Source organism: Homarus americanus, unplaced genomic scaffold, assembly GCF_018991925.1.
Source record: "Homarus americanus isolate GMGI-L3 unplaced genomic scaffold, GMGI_Hamer_2.0 scaffold56241, whole genome shotgun sequence".
Classification (NCBI taxonomy): domain Eukaryota; kingdom Metazoa; phylum Arthropoda; class Malacostraca; order Decapoda; family Nephropidae; genus Homarus; species Homarus americanus.
The window spans coordinates 3,464,263-3,484,959 of record NW_024740202.1 but is presented as its reverse complement, the minus strand read 5'-3'; the positions used below and the strand labels follow the sequence as shown (position 1 = coordinate 3,484,959).

Genomic DNA, 20,697 nt, shown 5'->3' with positions numbered 1-20,697 from the left:
GCTTAGACTGTTTGTTCCAGATATAATAGGACTACCAAAGCTACAATAAGTTCAATAACTTGCTGTCATAATAGAATATGTGCTTCTGGTGGTGTAAGGGGATCCTTTAAATGATAAAAACTGCACAAGGAAATGGGTTTCCAAATTATGATTTCTTTATAAATGGAAAAAAATAAAAAGTAATTAGGTTCATAAACAAAGTGAAAAGCAATCAATTTTAATAACTGAGTAAACGGAGTACTGTAGTACTCAGGGGTGGATCCTGGAATATCGAGTTACCAAAGGAACCAGAATTTCTTTAAATTTGACTAATATCACGGGCATTTTGAGGCCATTGTGAGACCATGTGCACTTGATATTTAAGAGATATTCTGAGGTCAATAATACAGGTAATTACTTTTTACTATACAAAAGTGCCTGAGTACAATACTGCATAAAAGAAAAACTATTGGAATTTTCTGGTGAAAAGGGGGGGAAGGGGTCATAACCCCACTCCCCCCAGCACCGCCCTTGGTACTCGATCAAGTTCAAGAACCGAGTGAACTGAGTACTACTCGAACCGAAATGCCCATCCCTAGCATTAGGTGAGTACCAACACTTGTGGAGCGGAAATGCACCCCTGACGTCCTGCTATCCCCACACTCGTTTCCTCTATTTAGTCTGATCTGGTGTGGTTGGGTCCTGGCAGGAACATCCCCAAATGGGTCCAAATAACATAAAATAATGGGAATAATGCTTCTGAAAATAAAGAAACATTGAATGGTTACCTTGATGTTAGTTGTGTGGGGATGGTGCAAGAGACCTTATCAGTTAGTTGGTGTATCTTCCTTGCTTCACCAACAATGCTGGGAGTGTATCTTTTATAAACCAGTAATGAAACCATGTGTCTGATACCGTACACAAATTATTAGTACTGTACCGAGTTTATTAAATCATCCCGTTCTTACAGAGAAACCGGCGTCTATCACTCGGAAGATACGAGCCGATAAAAGAAATAATAAAAGACTTGTACGAGAGATAGTCAGAGAATGTGGCCCAGCGATACAGGAGAATCCTGACCAACAAAAGGAATCACTTTTGTACATAAGGTATCATTTGATATTGAATTAATTTTGTTATTTACGTGTATTTCTTCTACTGTATTTCATATTGTAGTTTAGTAATACTGTACAGTAAATGCATTTTAGATGTCCATTTGATATCATCACTTATATAGTAAAATATACATAGGTTTTCCTCCCTTAAGCAGAATGGTTTCATCTGAAGACAACAAAATATTCCATATATGATATTTACTGTACTGGTATACAGCATTGCTTTCACTCTGGAGTATAATTCAAAATACAGTTTACTCTTATGAAATATGACATTATATATAATGGAGACAAAATATATGATGCTGCTCTACCATAGTCTCAGTTACCAGCTTACTCATCAAAAAACATAATGGACAGTGTACTGTATAAGTGGAGTCTAGCTGCCTTAGTTTGGGCTTTGTGACTTCAGTATGCAGGTGGGCAGGCCTGGGAATTTGGAGTCCCCTTTTGCAGACGAAAGACGTAAAAAGTATAAAAGCAATTTACATAAAGCTTATTGCTCGTGTATATTTTGTGAGGCAAGAAAGCATTGTGTTCTATGGTTTAATGTAGTACAGTGGGTAGTTAGGGTGCACAATTGGTCGTAACTATTACCAATCTAATATACTATAGGACTAGGCGTGTGTGTGTGTGTGTTTGTTCTGGGCAGCCGAAACGGCACAATCGTTTTTCATCAAGCTTGGTGGAAAAATCGCAAAAAAATCGTAGAGTGGAACAAACCTGGTCCTATGTCGATGGTTTCTTTAGAAAAGCATTAGTTAACAATTTTATTTTACGATGGAAAAGCATTTTAAGTCTCTACGGACCTTTTGCCCTCTCATTAAATATGCCTGGCGTTCAAGCCCTACAAGAGACGCGAATGTGCAGCGATCCTGTTATTGTTACTAGGCGTTTGCAGTACAGTACTCCTCTTTATATAGGCGGGGTTGCGTTCTGTAGGCGGCGTCGATACCGTGATGGTTACGTAATTTTTCTAACTATTATTAGCATATGTTGAATAAATGTACCTTTAAGCATTAATGCGTTTCCTTTACACATAACCTTAAATAATAGTGTATAAATAATAATATAATAAGTGGACAAAAATACTAGCAAACTTACGATTTCATTTATTGAAGTGAACATCGGTCCTTACAGTAAACAATACAGTGTACAGTATATACAAGTGTGATGATTGAGGCTTATTAAAAGCCTGACCAGTCAGATGAGTATGATGAGTCAAGGTCTGCATCTTCTTGAGGGGTGTGGGCAGGTACTGCGTCTTGTTGTTGTGAGGTGCCGGCAGCTTCTACGTCTTGTTGTTGTGAGGTGTCGGCAGCTTCTGCCTCCTGTTGCAGGATGCCGGCAGGTTCGGCGATGGCAGGCACTCGGCGACTGAAGAAGTTGGTGATGGTGGTCTGTGCTTTCTTGCTTCTCATTTCCCTCTGCAGTTCTATATATGGCAACATAACATTTTCAATAGCTCTCTTTGCTTTAAGGGACCTATCAAGGGAGGGATCAATGTCATAAAGACGAGCAGAGAGGGCCTTACTCATTCTTATTACTTCACCAAGATTATCTAAAGTTAAGTTCTTATTTTCATCATCACTCACTTCATCTTCTGTTTCATCCTGCAGCTCCACTAATTGTTCTAGTTCATCACTTGTAAATGGATCCCCAACATTTCCCAATAACTCTTCTTGCACCTCTGCCGCTGTTAAGTCAGAGAACCCTTCGCCTCCAACTTCATTTGCCATAGTTATTATGTTGCGTAACTGAGGCTCGGCTGTTGGGAACCCTGTGAATGTTGGGACAATTTCAGGCCACAATTTTTTCCAACATGATCGGACACAGTTCTGCGACAGTTCATTGTGGCTTTCAGCGATGAAGTTTATGCACTGTGCAATATCAAATTTCTTCCACATTTCTCTGGGTGTCACATCAGCATCCTTATCAAGGCACTCACGAATCATGCTGAAAGTCTTCTCTGCATATTTAGCCTTAAACATGACAATGACTCCCTGGTCCATTGGCTGGATGATGGAGGTGGTGTTTTTTGGCAGGAAAACCACCTCAATGTTGGGGTGATATAATACCACTTTGAACTCCATGCCAAGTTCATCCAGATAATCTTTCACCTCTCTAGCAAAGCAGTTTTTCAGCCAATCCACGCACAAATCAGATGTCATCCACGCTTTCTTGTTGTTCCTGTAGAAAACTGGTAGCAAGTTCATGTTTTTATTTTTGAGAGCCCGAGGTCGTGCGGCAGTGTATAACAACATGGGCTTAATCATATGCCCTGCCGCATTCCCACATAGCATCACTGTCACTCGGTCCTTCGCAACTTTAAATCCAGGGGCACTTTTTTCCTCTTTAGAGATGTAGGTTCGGCGTGGCATCTTCTTCCACCATAGGCCTGACTCATCAGCATTAAAAACTTGTTCTGGCCTATAACCCTTTTGTTCTATGTGGTTAGCAAACTCTGCAGGGTATGCTTCCCCTGCCACAGTGTCTGCTGATGCTGCTTCGCCAGTCACTTTTATATTATGCAGCCCATAACGATGTCTGAATTTCTCGAACCATCCTTTGCTAGCTGCAAATTTTTTCAAATTGTCACCATCACCCTGATTATCACCATCACCCTGATTATCACCATCACCCTGATCATCACCATCACCATTACACCATGATCATCACCTTTGATCATCACCTTTAGAAAACTTATCATAAAGTTCCTTAGCTTTCTGCCTAATAAATTTCGAGTCAAGTGGTATGCGGCGGCGGTTTAGGTCCTCTATCCAAATGTTCAGTGCTTTTTCCATTTTAATGAGGGCATCATCACGCACATGGCTTGTCACTTTTGATGTCACTGGTGCACTTGAAGCTAAAGCGTGCTTCAGATCCTTTGCACGTCGTTTAATTCCATGCACACTGGATTCGTTGAGCCCAAAGTGGCGGCCAACAGCTGTGTAGCTCATACCGCTGTCGAGTTGTTTCAGCACTTCATTCTTCTCATTCAGCGTCAGCACTCGTCTTGCCCTCTTAGGTGTAGATCCAGAGGGAGCAGCAGGTCGTTTGGGAGGCATGGTGATATAAGTTGATGTGATGAACCACCAGCAAAAGTTGAAAATCAAAGACTGTTGCCCACGCGGCTTGGCTGATGTCTGTGTTCAGGGAAGGCGGGCCGCGGGTAGACGCTAGTCACGCCACTAGTGCCGCCTAGCGGCGAAAGTACAAACAAGGCCCGCAGAGTTCAAATAAAGCCAAAATAAAAATCCGTCTAAATAATCCGTCGATAATCGAAACCGTCGATAAAAAATCCGTCGATAAAGAGGGAGTACTGTACAGCCATCTCTTGATTTACATGGTACAGTAGTTACGTTCTTGAGAGTGGCCTTGTAAATCAAACTTAATTATCCCATAAGAAATAGAGGAAATGGCAAGGATTAGGGGAAAGGCTCCTTAAAAACAGCAATTTGTTTATTTACAGTAATTCCTTCAATACGTTTTATTTACAGTAATATAATAACAAATAATACAATAGGTAATAATAATAATAAATAAAATAACAATTCAATAATAGAAGCAAACCTAATAATACAGTCTTAAGAAAATAGATATTAAATGAAAATTTGTGCTAAAACTTACGTTGAATGATGGGTGGGATGGCTTGCGGGAACTGGTGGTGGTGGAGGGTTACTGGGGGAGGGAGTCACCTGAATCAGATGACAGAGTAGGTGATGGGGGAGGAGAAATGGGAGCTTTTGAGATGCCAGTTGTTGATGACTGAGGTTCAGGTGATGTTACTTTTTCCTTTTTCGTAAAGTAGGAAAGCAATGAGGCACTGAACTACACTGCCTGGCACAGTGGTGCTCTTTTCAAAGCTGTGCTCTTTAAAAAAAAATATATATATATTTTAAAAATAGATATTAATGTATTACTACAGGTGTTATTTTAAAAATTTGCAAATTAAATCTGTGCAAATCGAGAGGTGATTACTGTACTGTAATGTACTGTATCTTATTCTTACAAGTGTGATTGCAAATTACTAAGAGGTATCATAGAATTAACAACTCTACTGCAAATCTGTGAAGTCAAGTGTGAATAAATCAAGTCATTTTGGGTCAAAAGGGTCTGACAAATGAATGTTCTTCCTCGTATTGTCTTGATAAATAATTTTTCTGTATTAATCTGTCTTTATTAATTTTTAGGTAAAATATACGTTACTACATGTCTTTTCCTGGGTGGTGCCTCCGTCGATGAGTCAGCTGATGAGTCTTAAACAATAAGCACCCATTCTCGTGCACATCACATTGTTATACTGTATATCAGTATTTATATTATGCCAATCAGTATAGTTTTTAGAAAGTTCTGTAGAGAAACTGAAGGTAAATTCGAGAACTGTTCTAGTGATTTTCTAAATCTGACTCGCCTTAAAGATTTTCCACTCGCATTCAGGTGAGTATGATTCAGCCCTGGCTGATACTGTATATGTATGAAGACAGGACTCAGACTGAGTCACGTGCCACGTGTACCACCCACACACAAATGTATGTTCAATTGCACGTACGAATGCACAAAACGTCCAGACTGATGCAGGATTTTCCTGATTTTTAAATATATTTCTGGTGAGTAGAGGGGCAATCCAGAACACCAGATTAATGTAAAGATAAGCGGTTGCTTATCTGTCCCCTCCTCCCTAAGGTAAACCAGTCATCCACACAGGTTAGCAAATTTAAGCTGTTCATCCCTCTTCCAGGTTCTCCACCTACCACATGCTGTTGCTTCATCTCTGGGTTGTTAAACTCTCAATTTAGTTGTCCATGCAATAATAGCTGTGACTTGCCTATGTCCAGTTCTGCTTTTTGGTTGTGAAAATTATACTGTACAATAGAGTCTGGATAATTCATGGGTTAGGTACCAGAAGACATCGTGAATTATCAAATGGCAAATTACATTTAATTTAATTAAAATGGAAATAGCAAGTTCCAGAGGCCAAACTACTTTAATAAACACAAAGCAGGTGCTCCTCTACTTAAGAACATTCAACTTACAAACTTTCAGAGATACAAACATCATCATTGAGGGGGGTTACCTGCCAAAACAGGTGTTTAATGTGGATGAGACTGGATTATTTTGAAGAAAATTCCAGACAGAACAAATATTACCTAAGAGGAGAAGAGTGAACCAGGTTTTAAGGCTGTATTAAAGGGTATAGCTGTACTAAATATCCATAATCTTTTCATTTTTTACGATATGTTTGGTATCTACAAGAGTAAAGTTGGATTTACAAACAAGCCTCAGGAATGTAACTCGTTCATAAGTAGAGGAGCACTTGTATCATAAATAATGCATCAGAAAATACAGACACTCAGATATTAATGAAAAAGTAGTTGTACATTACATTAACAGCTACTTACCTTCCACCATTACAGTACACCAATAGTGAGATGGGCAGCGCTACACTGGATGAGTGGGAGTGGGGAGGTGGTGGGCACCTGTGGTTGGCGGCAGTGTGTGAGAGGTGAAATTCTCGTACCGATGTAAATAGAAAATATAATTATGTTATGCTGAGCTTAATTTTCTCAAACTTAAAAGCAAATTTTTGTTTGTTCACCAGATTTAACATGGCAACACATTAATTCACTTGACAACACTTGGCTATTAAAATTCAGACACTTATTTACGTATCACAAGTTAAAAACTCACCAGCAGCAGCTGTGTAGTAACTTTGCAGCACCTCACACATCATCATCTGATGAGCTTCAATCCATCGAATTGTGGAGAAATGGATACCTCACTGGACTCGGCAGCACCAGCTGGTCCAGCTCACCTGGAGCTACCTACTTCGACATCTTCGTGCAGTGGAAAAAGAGACTAGCAGGTGCTGTTGATGGGATGACTGTGTGTAGGAGGCTGAGATATGGTTGCCAACTCTGATTTTGCAGCCACTGTACTAAATCCTTTTTTTTAAATTACTTTTGTTTTACAAATTCATAGAAATGAACATAATAAAGACAAAATTAATGATGGTTTAACTGGCATGTAATAAATCTATTGGCACACTCACTGGGAGTTTAGTCATACAGCACTGCCAAGGTATCGCCTTCCCCTCTGATGTACGATCAAACAGTTCAGCAGAAAATTTATCAACTTTTTGTCGTGATACTGTACTGTATCCAGGTCCTTTTAGCATATCATCATTACCACACCATATTTTTCATAACTAAACACGTTTTTCATTATCAAATTTCCTTGATTTTGGTACAGTACTGTTATATTGTGAGGAAAAATACCAAATGGAAACCCTGCAGCTGAGCTCTAGTCTGGAGTGGGAACTTGTGCACCCAAGAATTTGAATATCGCGACTCCACTGTATGTCTTTCACTTTTATCTGTTCCCTTGTTCAATAAGCTGTCTTTTTGTCCCTGCATTAAAAAGTAGCACTCTAATATACAACAACTTTAACATATCCAACAATCTATATATCGACAAAGAGACACAACACTCATTCATATTTATCCTTTCCTCGCAAAAATGTCTCATGTTTTGGAAGGCTTGATGGGTCACCGAGTAACAACTAATATAGTACTACTTCAGTGTACAGCAATTTTATGCCTTCATAAAACTGCCACATTTCAAGTACGGTAGTTTATTATACCTCATGTCAGTGTGGTGTCTGAGTTGTTGATGGAACAGCAAACCTCTGAGTGGCCAGAAGCATCTGGGAATCCCAATGAATCAGCACGGGGATAGAGTGGCTCTACGAGAAAGAATAGTTGACATGAGAGTGTGGTCGATCTATTTGAAACATTGCAACAAAACTTGGAATTTCTACAGCAACGGTAAGCTTGTGGTTGCGCAGATGGGAAGAAAGTGGAAGTTTATCTGACCGCCCTAAAGGAAGACCACTCCTTAAGACCACCCCATAACAAGATCGCCAAACATAGTAGAACGTCGATTTAAAGCAATTCAATTTAAAATTATTGATTTAAAGTGACACCCACAATAAAGGACAATGTATTAATTTAAAGCGAATCTTTCCTATTTTATGCGAGTCAATCTGACACATCATATGGAAATACACACTATTTTAAGTTTCGCACCTAATGTTTCCCACCAGATGCTTCTTTGGGCACGCCACAAGGCTGGCCGCCACCCTCCCACACCCTTATGCATCTTCAGTTCTCGCGCTGATGCTCTAGTGAACAGACATATTGTCAGTGGTGGGCACAGCTAAACGAAAAGTTAGCTTCGCTAACCACTAACTAAAAAGTTAACTTAGCTAACGCTAAACAGCTAAAAAAATTTGCGGAAGCTAATGCTAGCTGCTAACTTTTATTATATGAATTTAGCTTCGTTTTTTGAGGGGGGGTGGGGCCTCTAAAACCCTTAAAAACAGACCTAGAGAGCTGAAATTTTCATATGTTGTCTTGTAGCTTAGACATAGAGCTTTCCAAAAAGGTATAGCATGCCAAGATCAGATGATGATCAAGGTGTACACAAATAATTAAATGAACAAATGAAATTAAACATTAGTTTACATTCAAGTTTCAACAGTGAGTTCTGCTATAACGCGTGTTTTGATAACGCGAATTTGCTCTAACGCGATTTATGAATGGAGGAACGATATTTGTATAACGCGAACGTTTGTTTGCTGTAACGTGATTTTTGCTTACTATTTCTCCACTTTTGTGGTATTAACTGTGAATATGGTAAAGAAGAATATCTCCAAGAAGCGTTCTGGTGATCGAATTCCCGGTGATGATCGTAAAAGAAAGGATATAACTCTTGAAGAGAAGCTTGATGTTATCAACCTCAAAACCACCCTTCTCCCCCATCAAGTTATATTCATATTTTTTCAAGGTAAAGTGTTACATTTACTGTATGATTTCATTATTAGATATGAATGTAACATTTATTTAGACTGTGCTATCCTTTGTGTTAGGCTAACTACTAATTTTTTTTCGATTTCGAGTAGTAATCTGCACCTAACCCTATTTTCTCCATAAGCCCCTGTTATTTCTATTACGCGATTTTCTATAACACGATATTTTACAAGAACACAATTATCGCGTTATAGCAGAACTGACTGCACACTTTATAATCTTAATTTACTGTACGAAAAGACAGTACAGTACTCAACTTTAGTTAGGCAATTCATCCTCTGAATATGCAGAGCCCAACTCGACCAGCTCATCATCCACATCATTGCCCAAATTGGCGCCCTATACTTGAAGCCCAAATTTCCTCACTGCAGTGTTTCCAGCACTTTGATTTTCTGCTCCAGTGTAATTGCTTGCCTTGATTTCTTGGTCTTTGGGGTAGTTAATGATGTAGTAGCTGGCCTCTTGGACATAGTGGCGATGGTTGATGCACGTGGTAGAAGATAATGTCACACAATATGCAGTGGTGAGCACGGTCCCGCTAACCGCTAATTAGCGAAGCTAACTTTCTCGTTAGCGGATTAGCGTTTTCGCTAACTTTGGAACCATTAGCGGACCAATTAGCTTCCGCTAAATTTAGTTACGCTAACTTTAAGTCCACTAACAAAATTTTTACATGTTCGTTCCTGTCTGTTGTAAGCATGTGACTCCGTGACGCGTGTCTCCAACAGCTAGTCAGGCACGCTTGGTTGACTGCGTGTTAGTACGTGTAAACGTGACAAGATATGATCTGTCGACGCCGCGCTGCAGCAGCTGAGCAGCATTGTGTAATTCCGCAGTTCTGAGTTCAGTTCACTTATGACGTTGTCACGTTACAGACAGTCTAAGCAGTCTTACAGTGTCAGTGACAGCAGCGTACGTTATCGCTTATTGTTATGGAAGGTGAAGACGTTTTTGTTCCGCCTGACGATGCTGGGCCAGGTGGGCCTGTTGACCGTGTTGAGGAGCCTGCAGTGGCTGTGAGTGAGACCGCTCAGGCTGAGGGCCAGGCCCAGGAGTCTCAGAGCCCGTGGCCCCACCTGGATGACTACTTTGTCCTTAAGTCAAGGGATAAGAGGAACGCCAACATCTTGTACTTCCAGTGCGTCATATGCCAGCCCAAGGAGACTACCATCAAGGGACAGGCGACAAGCCTCTACAACTTGAAGTCGCATGTCAAGAGGAAACACCCAGCGCACGCCATCCAGTTTGAGGAGAGGATCAAGGCTGGCTCTTCCCGTGGGAAACACAGGCAGTCTTCTGGTAGCGGTGCCAGTAGCAGAAGCAGCAGTCAGTCGTTGCAGCCACCTGCAAAGAAACCACGCCAGCCCACCATTGACGAGGCGTTTGGCCAATCAGCTGCTGGCACTGGCGTCCGTCAGTCTGTGGTGGACAAAAGGATTGTGGACCTGTTCGTCTGCAACATGCTACCGCTGCATGTAGTGGAGTCCCCAACCTTTGTCAGCCTGATCAAGACGCTGAACCCCAGCAAGACGTCGATGTCCCGCCGCACCCTGGGCAGGAGGATCTTGGCCAGCCATAAACAGCTGGAGGAGTATCTTAGAAGGTATTTATAAATTATACAAGTTTATTAAATTATTATTATGGCGTATTTCATATTTTTTTCATGTTTTCATACTTTTCGTGGGAGGTATTGCAAGTTATGACTCGTTTAGAAGTACAGTAGAAGAGTTTGTTGTGGCAGTTTGTATTGTTATATAAGTTTATAACTTCCCTTGAAATTGATTCTTTGTGTATTTTCATACAATTTGTTTATTTTAAATATTTAAACAATGCTAAAGTTGCAATGATTATTATTGTAGAACTAATTTTTTTTACTGTGATTCAGAGATTCTGTGTTGCTTTTTTTTTTTTTGTGTTACGAGGCTAAAATTATACAAGTTTATTGCATTATTATATGGCATCACTCAGTCCCAGGAGAGCAGGAGCCACAGGTCACTGAAGTCCAAGGCACAGAACTTGGTGAAGACCTGGCTGGAGGCCGGCTCGAAGGAGGTCCTGACTGACGTCGCCTTCTTGGGTGAGCATGTCTTGATCGACCTGTTCAACAAGTATAGCACCGCCATCCCATCCAGTGCTGCACTTGAGCGCCTATTCTCTATAGGCAAAGATATCTTGAGGGCCAAGAGAGCCACCCTGTCAGATGGCAACTTTGAGAGGCTGATGTTTATGAAGAGCAACCAGCATCACGTCGAGGCGATGGAGAAGGCCCAGCCACTGCAGCCGGAGTGAATGGAATTTTTCGATTATTAAAGTTTAATACTTTTTTTTTTTACAGTAAATAAAGACTGTCAGTGTATGTTGAAAGAATCATAGAATGTAATTGTAAACTAATGTATAATTTAATTTCTCATTTATTTGTTAATTTAATTAGGATATTTTTGTGTCAATATATTTGGTCATGCTAAGTACTGCATAAGTTCATAACCAGGATGTCATCCAAGGTGTGCGCCAAACAAAATTTTCTAAAAACTTACTTTTCATTAAATTTTAGAGTTTTCTGTTTATTTACATGACTAAGACCAACAATAAGTTATATAAAAATGCACTGGTATAATGTGTATGTGGTTGGTATTGCATATTTACATGAATAATGAACAAGGCCGATAGGTTGTATGAGAATGCAAATTAATTATTTGTGAAATTGTGTACAGTGTACACCTTGATAAGTTGATCATCATCTGATCGTCGCATGATGCTGTTTGCTACCTATGCTATACAGTATAGTGGTCCCTCGGTTAACGAACACAATTCGTTCCAAAAGGTTGTTCGTTAACCGAAACCATTGTTTCAATGGGTTTTTGGTTAATTGGTTCCAGCTCACCAAAAATTACTTAAAGTCAATAAAAAAATGCAGTAAAGTACACTTACTTTGAGGTGTGTATGTAAAAGGCTCCTGGATGATGATGCTGATGTGAATTTGAAGTGGGAGGTGGAGGAGGAGAAGGGAGAAGAGAAGGAAATGGGGGTGGAGAAGGGAAAAGAGAAGGCATTGGGGTGGAAGAGAAGTCACCCCATGTCGCCATTTCACCCATAAAATTTTAGTTCACTTGGTGTAATTCAAGTTTATTTTCTTTAAATCAACACTGCACTGCATTATATATTGTCAATATGTAAAATAAACTTCAGAATGACCAATAATTTGACTGGAAACAGAAAAAAAGTGTTTATGTTGAAGAGTCTCAAACAAGATGTTCCTTCCTCTGAACCGATAAACAAACTGACGCCAAGCTTGGTGTGTTGACAGGCTGTTTGGTACGCAAAAAACTAGTTTCCTGTACTTCAATTATGTTCAATAATTGTTAAAATGACTAAAAATTTTAATATAAAACTTTTAAAATGATTGAATAGCACAACCTTCTTGATATTTACTAAAATGGTAATGAATTTAAGCCCTAGAACCGATTACTGTCGGACTAATACTACAGCTGGTGAGCAGCCAAATGCAAGCGAAAACATGTTGGGGAAAAATTTGTAAGGAATTAATTAACCGAAATATTTTCGTTAACCGAAGTGAAGAATCTTATGGAAGGTAATTCGTTAACCGAGGGATCACTGTCCTATAGTTTTTGGATTCGTTTAATACTTTCTGTCTTTTCGTACAGTAAATAAAGATTATAAAGTGTATGTTGAAACTTGAATGCAAACTAATGTTTAATTTCATTTGTTCATTTAATTATTTGTGTACACCTTGATCATCATCTGATCTTGGCATGCTATACCTTTTTGGAAAGCTCTATGTCTAAACTACAAGACAACATATGAAAATTTCAGCTCTCTAGGTCTGTTTTTAAGGGTTTTAGAGGCCCCCCCACCCCCCCCCCTCAAAAAAAAAGAAGTTAAATTCATATAATAAAAGTTTGCGGTTAGCGTTAGCTTCTGCTAATTTTTTAGCTGTTTAGCGTTAGCGAAGTTAACTTTTTAATTTGCAGATTAGCGGTTAGCGAAGCTAACTTTTCATTTAGCTGTGCCCACCACTGGCCATATGGCAACAGGGTCTACCATTAGACAATACATTATGCTTCCAATAACTTCCCAAGCGGTAGTACCTCCCTGTTTGGTAGCTGCTTACTATCTACTATTGTGGTATAAGGAAAAATAATATAGTGTAACACAAAAACTCGTGGAATAATTAAAGGGCCTAGCGTCACACCTTCCTCTCGCTCTAATGGCCAAGGTGACACTGGCTTCATGCTGTGCTGCCACGCACACGATGACCAAGGCCGTCACGGGGAAAGTGAGACGGCCCACTCAAAGAAAATGTCGTCTGTCAAATGGTGTCCAGTTCAGTCAGTTTTACTTAATAATTTTTTAGTTGTTTGAAAATATAGCCCATTGGACGCCACGATGGCATCGCGAGGCTGAGCGTAAGTATTTTCACCCTTTATGTTCAACGCCACAGTGGCATCTTGCGAGGCTGAGAGGGTTAATTAGTTACACCTGGTTGCATAAGGTATAAGACAAAGTAGTTCATTGGTTAGTACTGTACCCCCATTATTTGCAAGAATTTTAAGTTAATTGGATAATTTTACATAATTGTATAAGTCATTGATTTGCTACTGTTTCTAAATATGCTGTGGACAGATTAGTTGTGTAATGCTAAAACACCTAGGTGGTTGTTCATCTGCCCCCCCCCCCCTCCCCGTCCCTCTCCCCGAGCACAACACCACAAACAGCCCAGCAAATTTTAAAATTTCATCCCTTTACCAAGTTCTCTGTCTACCTCCTCCTGTCTCTCCATCTCTGGGTTGTAACTCTGTTACTTTGATACCATCTCTTATCTGTTCCATGAAGATGTGACCCACCTAGGTCCATTTCTGTTTTTTAATTGTAATGAAGATATCTTGTATTTTCGTTTGTTCCCTTATATCCAGTGAGCTCTCTTTTTATCCCTCCATTAAATAGTGGTAGTCATTAGAGGCTCTGCCAATATAGAGCACATGGCTGCGATTCACATAGTAACAGTGTTGTCTGTTTTAGGACATAGCCATTAAACAACACCCTCACACATAAAGCTACTCAGTGAGCATTATCACCACAACATGAGAGACAGCTGGGTTATCTCTTCTCCACAACTGTGTGAATGGTACAGTACTGTGGATATATTTTGTGGGATATCAGTAAGCTATCTATACCTGTACTGCAATACCCCTGTATATGAACAAATTAACTTAATAATATTCCCCAAAAGTTTGGTGTTATGAGTTACAATTTATATATTACCATGTTTTCCTGTTCATCTGTATCTTTCCAAATACAGTATGTACAGTACAGCATTTATTGTGGCATTGATAGCATTATTTTCACATAACCAATATATCTATAATATTGTATTACTGCAGTATCTATTATGAAATATTGTTAGAGGGAACAAATCATGCAGGAGATATCTAAGTGATTAAGCAGATAAGAGGTATAAATATGTTTGTTCAGTATTTTTGAGCTTCATGATTATAGATACAGTATGGTACCAGTAGGATGCTGTGTGGCTGATCTAAGGGTGTACACCAGTCTTTACCTCAACATTTGATAAAGGCCGTCTAACACCAGAAGCTACGTGAGCCAGCTATATCATCCTCATGTTACTGGCACAGTGTGAAAATCATGTATTGTATAAAATGCCTAGCCATTCTATACAATGCCTAGAAACTTTTAGGCAAAGTAAGAAATAAGCTTCTTTTAATTTGATCTTTTATACTTTACCTAGGGATTTTATTCAATACCTTAGCAGCAAAGCATTAAAAGGACAAATATTAATATATTAGGTTAGGTTACAGGAATAAATTTGTATAAACAGGCCTTTTTCACACATTGTTAATTTTGCCATTAAACAACAATGCATATTAACATTTTGCCTTTTAATGCTTTGCCTAGGCATTGTATAGAATGGCTAGGCATTTCATACAATGCATGATTTTCACACTGTGCCGGTGACATTCATGCCAAAGTACACACGTGTCTTAAGCTTTGCTCTCTGTTACGTTCCACCAGTCAAGATGGCCAGTTGTGCTCCGGGGTGTGATGATGATTCCGATGAGGAAATTCTACTACTGACACTGGGACTAACCAAGAAAAAAAGGAAATGGGTCGACAAAACAGATGTGAAAATAAACAAAATTGAAGAGTACTATCATCTAGTACAGGAGCTCTCCCTTGATGGGGACAAATTCAAGCACTATTTTAGAGTATCTCGCGCTCGATTCAAAGACGTCTTGTTATTAGTTGAAAATGATATTAAGAAGCGGGATACACACTACAGGAAATGTATATTACCCCAGGGAAGGCTGGCCATTTGTCTGCGGTAAGTAAAAACCCAGCATACTGTGCACTGGTATGACAACCATTAATTGTTTGTTTGTTTCATTATGGAAATAAATTTTAACCTTTTGCAAGTCAACATTTAACTACTGTAGGTCAAATCTTGGTGCATATTAAATGGGTATAAATTTTCTTCCTGAATCATTCACTAAATCATATACAGTACTGTACAGTACAGTTCTGTATGTACCCCGATGTACACTGATGTGACAATATTATTTAACGTACATATGTATAACGTGCATTGCTTTATTTCTTCATTGTGGATATCATGCATCACATTTTGAGAAACTTTGGATCCCTGCGCACTCCAAATAATGAAAGATTCCGAGTCGTTATGTGCAGCTGCAGCAGAAAAGGTGGAAGGTGCAAAAACATGCCTTGACATTTCATGCTCATGTTGTTGTTCTGCTCTTGCAATAGCAGTCCAGAGCTTCTCTTGATTTGGTTTTGAAGCTTACGAGACAGCTCCCTAGCAGAGTGACATGCACTCATAAAAAAATAATCCACATCGTCCTGTTTGTTAGACATTGCCTCTTTTTTCTTTCTTTTTTTTCCCATGCAAATACATAATGACTTTATTGATATGACTCGTGGTGGTAGACTTCCTCTTTTAATGACGCCAGGCATCTTCATCTTTTGAAGTGGAGTGGATACAGAACCTGTCATCTCTTCCTGCAAGTCACATGCAGTTGTTGCAGTATTGTACTTCATTATTGTCATCAACTACATCTTTGTTGATATCCTCGATGTTCGTGCTGAAGGATTCTTTAGTTTAAGACTACTTATGAAAGCTTCCAAATACAATACAACATATCCGTGTTAAATTTGCAATAAAACACTGGCAAAAAATATATACATACATATTGCAACCTCGGGACCTGACCGGTGCCGGACCATGGAAATTCACCCTTTTCCTGGATAGAAGTGACTTGTGCTTTTGCTTGGAAGCACTAGCACCACTTTCTCTGCATCATGGTCTCTTTGAAGACATATTGAAGGGTGAAATGTCGTATAGTAGCTTCTCAAACTTTGCGAGTTTTTAATTCTTAACGTATTTTATTGGAACAAAAAAAAAATTGACAGCGGAAACTTGAATTTCGACGGGTTTGAACGGCCCGTCAACGTGCAGACGACGTGCATAATCGTGTAAACAGCGTCATTTCTCTTATGTACAAAAGATTCATTATTGTTTATTACTGAATGTCTTTTTTATTGAATTAATGTTTATGTGTGCAAAATGAGCAATACAATTCATTAATAATACATAGAATATTAAAACACAGGAGGAATTGACAGCATTGTTTTCGTTGATTACAAAACCAGTGACTGACTGGTTCTACATATAAAACTGAAGAAAATAAGACCTTGGTTGTAGCTGTAGTAAAATTAATATGGTTGTTTTAAGTAATGTTATTTAATGTTAATAAATGGAACAATAGAAGTAGCTAACGATAAAGGTAAAGAAAAAAGAAAGAACGTGTATGTAAGTGCACACGTGAAAACATATCGTCATTACTTTACATAAGAATATGAAAGCAACACTTATTTACTGTTCATATATATTTTAATTAATGTTTCTGAATTTGTTTTTATTGAATTAATGTTTGTGTGTGCAAAATTAACAATACAATTTATTAATATTCCGTGGAATATTAAAACACACGAGGAGACGAGACGGCTGCCGGCATTGTTTATGTTAAAGCTTACAAAACCAGTGACTGATTGGTTCTACATATAAAACTGAAGAAAATAAGACCCTGATTGTAGCTGTAGTAAAATTAATGTAAAAAAATTAATATGGTTGTTTGAAGTACCTGTAATGTTATTTAATGTTAATAAATGGAACAATACAAGTAGCTAACCATTAATGGTAAAAAAAAAGTGAGACTGCGTGTATGTAAGTGTGCACATGTGAAAACATATCGTCATTACTCTACATAAGAATATGAAAGCAACACTTATTTACTGCTCATATATATTGAAGGGTTAAATGTTGTACTCTGTATAGACAAGCAGAGAGAGAGAGAGAGCAGCCGAACTGCCGGATGTAAACAAACCTTAATTTCCCGTGGCTTTGTTGTTGTTTTTTTTTACGGGGATTAGCCCACCCGGGCTTAGGTCACTGACCCACATTGGGGCCTGAGGGGCAAAAATTTAATACTCCTGTAATAATAATAATAATAATAATAATAATTCAGATAAAAAAAAAAAGCTCCCCATCTACCTATTGGACAAACTAAAAATCGTTCCGGACCACAGAATGCCGGACTAGAGAGGTACAACCTGTACTGTACCCTGTATTTACAGATGTCAATCTATTACTTATATACAGTACAGTATTATATATTGTTTTATACCCATGAAATTTTTATTTCCTTAGATTTTATTGAGTACATAGAAAAAAAAGCCACTTATTCTCTTGAACTCATTGATGCAATTAAAACTACATTTGCTTCTCATAACACCAAGGCTTCCAGTTCTTTGCTGCCTGACCACTTGTGGTCTTTCTTCGAGCTTGTGCTTGTCGAAAGCAATCCGTGAGTTTCTTTCAGTCTTGCTTGATGCACTTGACTGAAGAAAGATAAAATCATCCTTAAGTGACTTTCCATCAACTAACTGTATTAATTAATCTACCGATAACTGGGCTTAAAGGGAGCAACAAGTAGCTAATAAGCCTGAAAAAAAAAGTATTCCCCTGTAAAAAGGAACAACTGTACTTGGGTTACAATAAACAAATGTCAGGTTAAAATCCACAAGTACTGGGCATAATGAAAAACAACTATACGTACTAAGATATGTTGTAGGCTAGGCTGTAAAAAATAAATACTACTGCACTAGGATGCTTCTTTATTTATTTGTTGCAGGTATAGTATCTCGCAACAGGTGACACATTCTGTACTATTGGCTTGAGTTACCAACCGGGAGGTATAATCGTTCCACAAATTGTATGTGAAGTTTGTAATGCTGTATGGAACAATTTGCAGCCTCTAAATGCTTGAGCCCAATATGGACACATGGAGAAGTATTGTTTTCAAATTGAGATAGAATTTTCCCCATTGCATTGGTAGGGACGGATCCAGGAACATCAAATGGGAGGGTGGGTCAAGAAGTTGTGGGTGGGGGAACATGACAAGCACAGTAATTAACTTCGTAAGGGGGAACTTGACATCCTTCATCTCGGTGGTGCTTCATAGAAATACGGAATTTTCTCATAAACACGTGAACTTTGGTGGTTTTGATTATTAATCCTATAATTACTTATCTAGAGTTGAACTGTTGAAAATTTTCGCTCTAGGTATGGGGGGGGGGGGCGCCGTTGATACGGTTAACCAAAGGGGACGCAGTGCCAAAAAGGTTAGGAACCACTGTTTTAATAATTAAGATCTTCAGTATATCACCTATATATTATAAAGTAATTAAATACAGTAGGATGAAATATAAAAACCATTTAAAAAAGTGACAATATAATTTATGACATTGTTTTATTTACATTAGAAAGTATTTCTACCACAGGAGATGAGTTGTCTAATTGGGATGTAATGTGCTATAAGATGAACTGACGTTAAAATGGAACAGTTTTGAACATATAGAAAACAGTGTGACTCTACGTTGTAAGTTCTGTCTTGGTCCTGCCATTCAGTATGGAGACTTCACAGGCAACACGCATTTCAATCATCACTCTTCATGGCGTGGGCCTGAGCAATGGTGAGATCGCACGACGGATTGGCGTTTCAAAGAACACTGTAGCCTTATGGATTAAGCGCTTTGAAGATACCGGCACCACCATGGACCAGCCTCGCAGTGGCCGCCCACGATGCACATCATCTGAGCAAGATGAGGCCATAACAGCTGCCCTCCATGCTGATCCCTCTGCCACCGCTACTAGCATCCGTGAACAACACGGGATCAGGTGTTCGCCCCAGACTATTAGAAACAGATCCCGTGGCAAGAAGTCGAGAGAACTCGGTTTGAAGAAGCGCAAGGACTACGCAGGCAAGCACTTGTGGGACAACTTTTGGTGCAGTAAAGAAATACGGTAACTCACTTTCTAGGCAGTGTCACATGGGACATAGAGTTGCCGATTTTTTTTGCCAATATAGTGGTGTTGACAATTTTTGGCAGGATTGTCAACATAATTCATTGTTTATTAAACCCATTTTGCTTGACTTTACACTCGAAGGTTGCTTAAGAGCTGTTTAAAAATATGACATGGTCTGTTGAATAATGGAAGATGACACTGGTATGAGGCCATTTGACTTCTAAAATAGGCAATTGTATGGCCCTTGTGACACAGCCTCTCTCCTTTTTGTCTTAATGATAATAATACTGTAGTATTAATCAGTTAAGTCATCCTACAAGCTTACAATTAGTTTGGCATGTATATGAGGATATACGTGGTAAACCGCTACTTCTCCACTCACAGCCCTCACCCTGTTTATTATAAATCTATTATTCTCAAACATCCTTCTGTTTGGTAGGGAGTGGAGACACTGGCAATGATGTTAAAAGTCCATAGACTTGCAGTAGACACGTCGTTGATTTTTGTTATGGCATGGGGTGGTCCAGAGGTCCTGGATATAACACACACTCTTCCAGCCCGGAAAGATCCACCAGCCAATCACGGTGCTCATCAGTTAGCTCTATTTATTTGCGAGTTCTCTTGGCCAACCCGGGGCGAAGAACATCTTTCCTCAACCAATCACGATGCTAGTTCCCCCGTTTCCCCTCCACGCACTCCCCCACACAGTAATGTACTGTATTGTTTACCCTGCCAGCCTTTAAAGATGTTTTAAATACGTCTCGTAATTTTTTGTCGTTGGCGTCTGTCGTCTTCATCGTGCGTGATGAGTGACACTTGTGATAGTGGCATGCCTGGCCCTTTTCAGGGAGGGAAAAGAGAGAGGGAACTGAGCTGTGGCAGAGTAATACTGTATTAGAAAAAAGTGAAATAAGGGTGAAGCAGATATTAGCAGTGACGATAAAACTAATGTGGGCTAGTGTTATAGGACCACCCTGTGTGGGCTAGTGTTATAGGACCACCCTGTGTGGGCTGGTGTTATAGGACCACCCTGTGTGGGCTAGTGTTATAGGACCACCCTGCATGGGCTAGTGTTATAGGACCACCCTGTGTGGGCTAGTGTTATAGGACCACCCTGTGTGGGCTAGTGTTATAGGACCACCCTGTGTGGGCTAGTGTTATAGGACCACCCTGTGTGGGCTAGTGTTATAGGACCACCCTGTGTGGGCTAGTGTTATAGGACCACCCTGTGTGGGCTAGTGTTATAGGACCACCCTGTGTGGGCTAGTGTTATAGGGCCACCCTGTGTGGGCTAGTGTTATAGGACCACCCTGTA

General features: G+C 39.4%; 2 protein-coding genes across 3 annotated transcripts; both read left to right on the top strand.

The window, feature by feature from the left end:
- The first annotated feature begins 9,145 nt into the window (after positions 1–9,145).
- LOC121875363 lies at positions 9,146–15,165 on the top strand. 2 transcript variants are annotated; one of them, XM_042379904.1, is made up of 2 exons: positions 9,146–10,568; positions 15,014–15,165. In XM_042379904.1, exons 1-2 carry the CDS (start codon positions 9,898–9,900, stop codon positions 15,042–15,044), a joined length of 702 nt encoding a protein of 233 aa, XP_042235838.1. In that variant the 5' UTR covers positions 9,146–9,897; the 3' UTR covers positions 15,045–15,165. The 2 variants fall into 2 exon arrangements, with proteins under 2 accessions (XP_042235838.1, XP_042235836.1); XM_042379902.1 differs by lacking the exon at positions 15,014–15,165 and adding an exon at positions 10,934–11,334.
- Positions 15,166–18,984: 3,819 nt separating this feature from the next.
- LOC121875249 lies at positions 18,985–19,383 on the top strand. Its single transcript, XM_042379709.1, has one exon. The coding sequence runs from the start codon at positions 18,985–18,987 to the stop codon at positions 19,381–19,383; it is 399 nt and encodes a 132-aa protein (XP_042235643.1).
- The last annotated feature ends 1,314 nt before the right edge of the window (positions 19,384–20,697 follow it).

Excerpts from the sequence above, each read along its gene's own strand:
- LOC121875363 (XM_042379904.1), top strand. The coding sequence starts at position 9,898 with ATGGAAGGTGAAGACGTTTTTGTTCCGCCTGACGATGCTGGGCCAGGT. Across the intron at positions 10,569-15,013 it reads CTGGAGGAGTATCTTAGAAG|TCAAGATGGCCAGTTGTGCT; the intron begins GTATTTATAAAT and ends ACGTTCCACCAG.
- LOC121875249 (XM_042379709.1), top strand. The coding sequence starts at position 18,985 with ATGGAGACTTCACAGGCAACACGCATTTCAATCATCACTCTTCATGGC.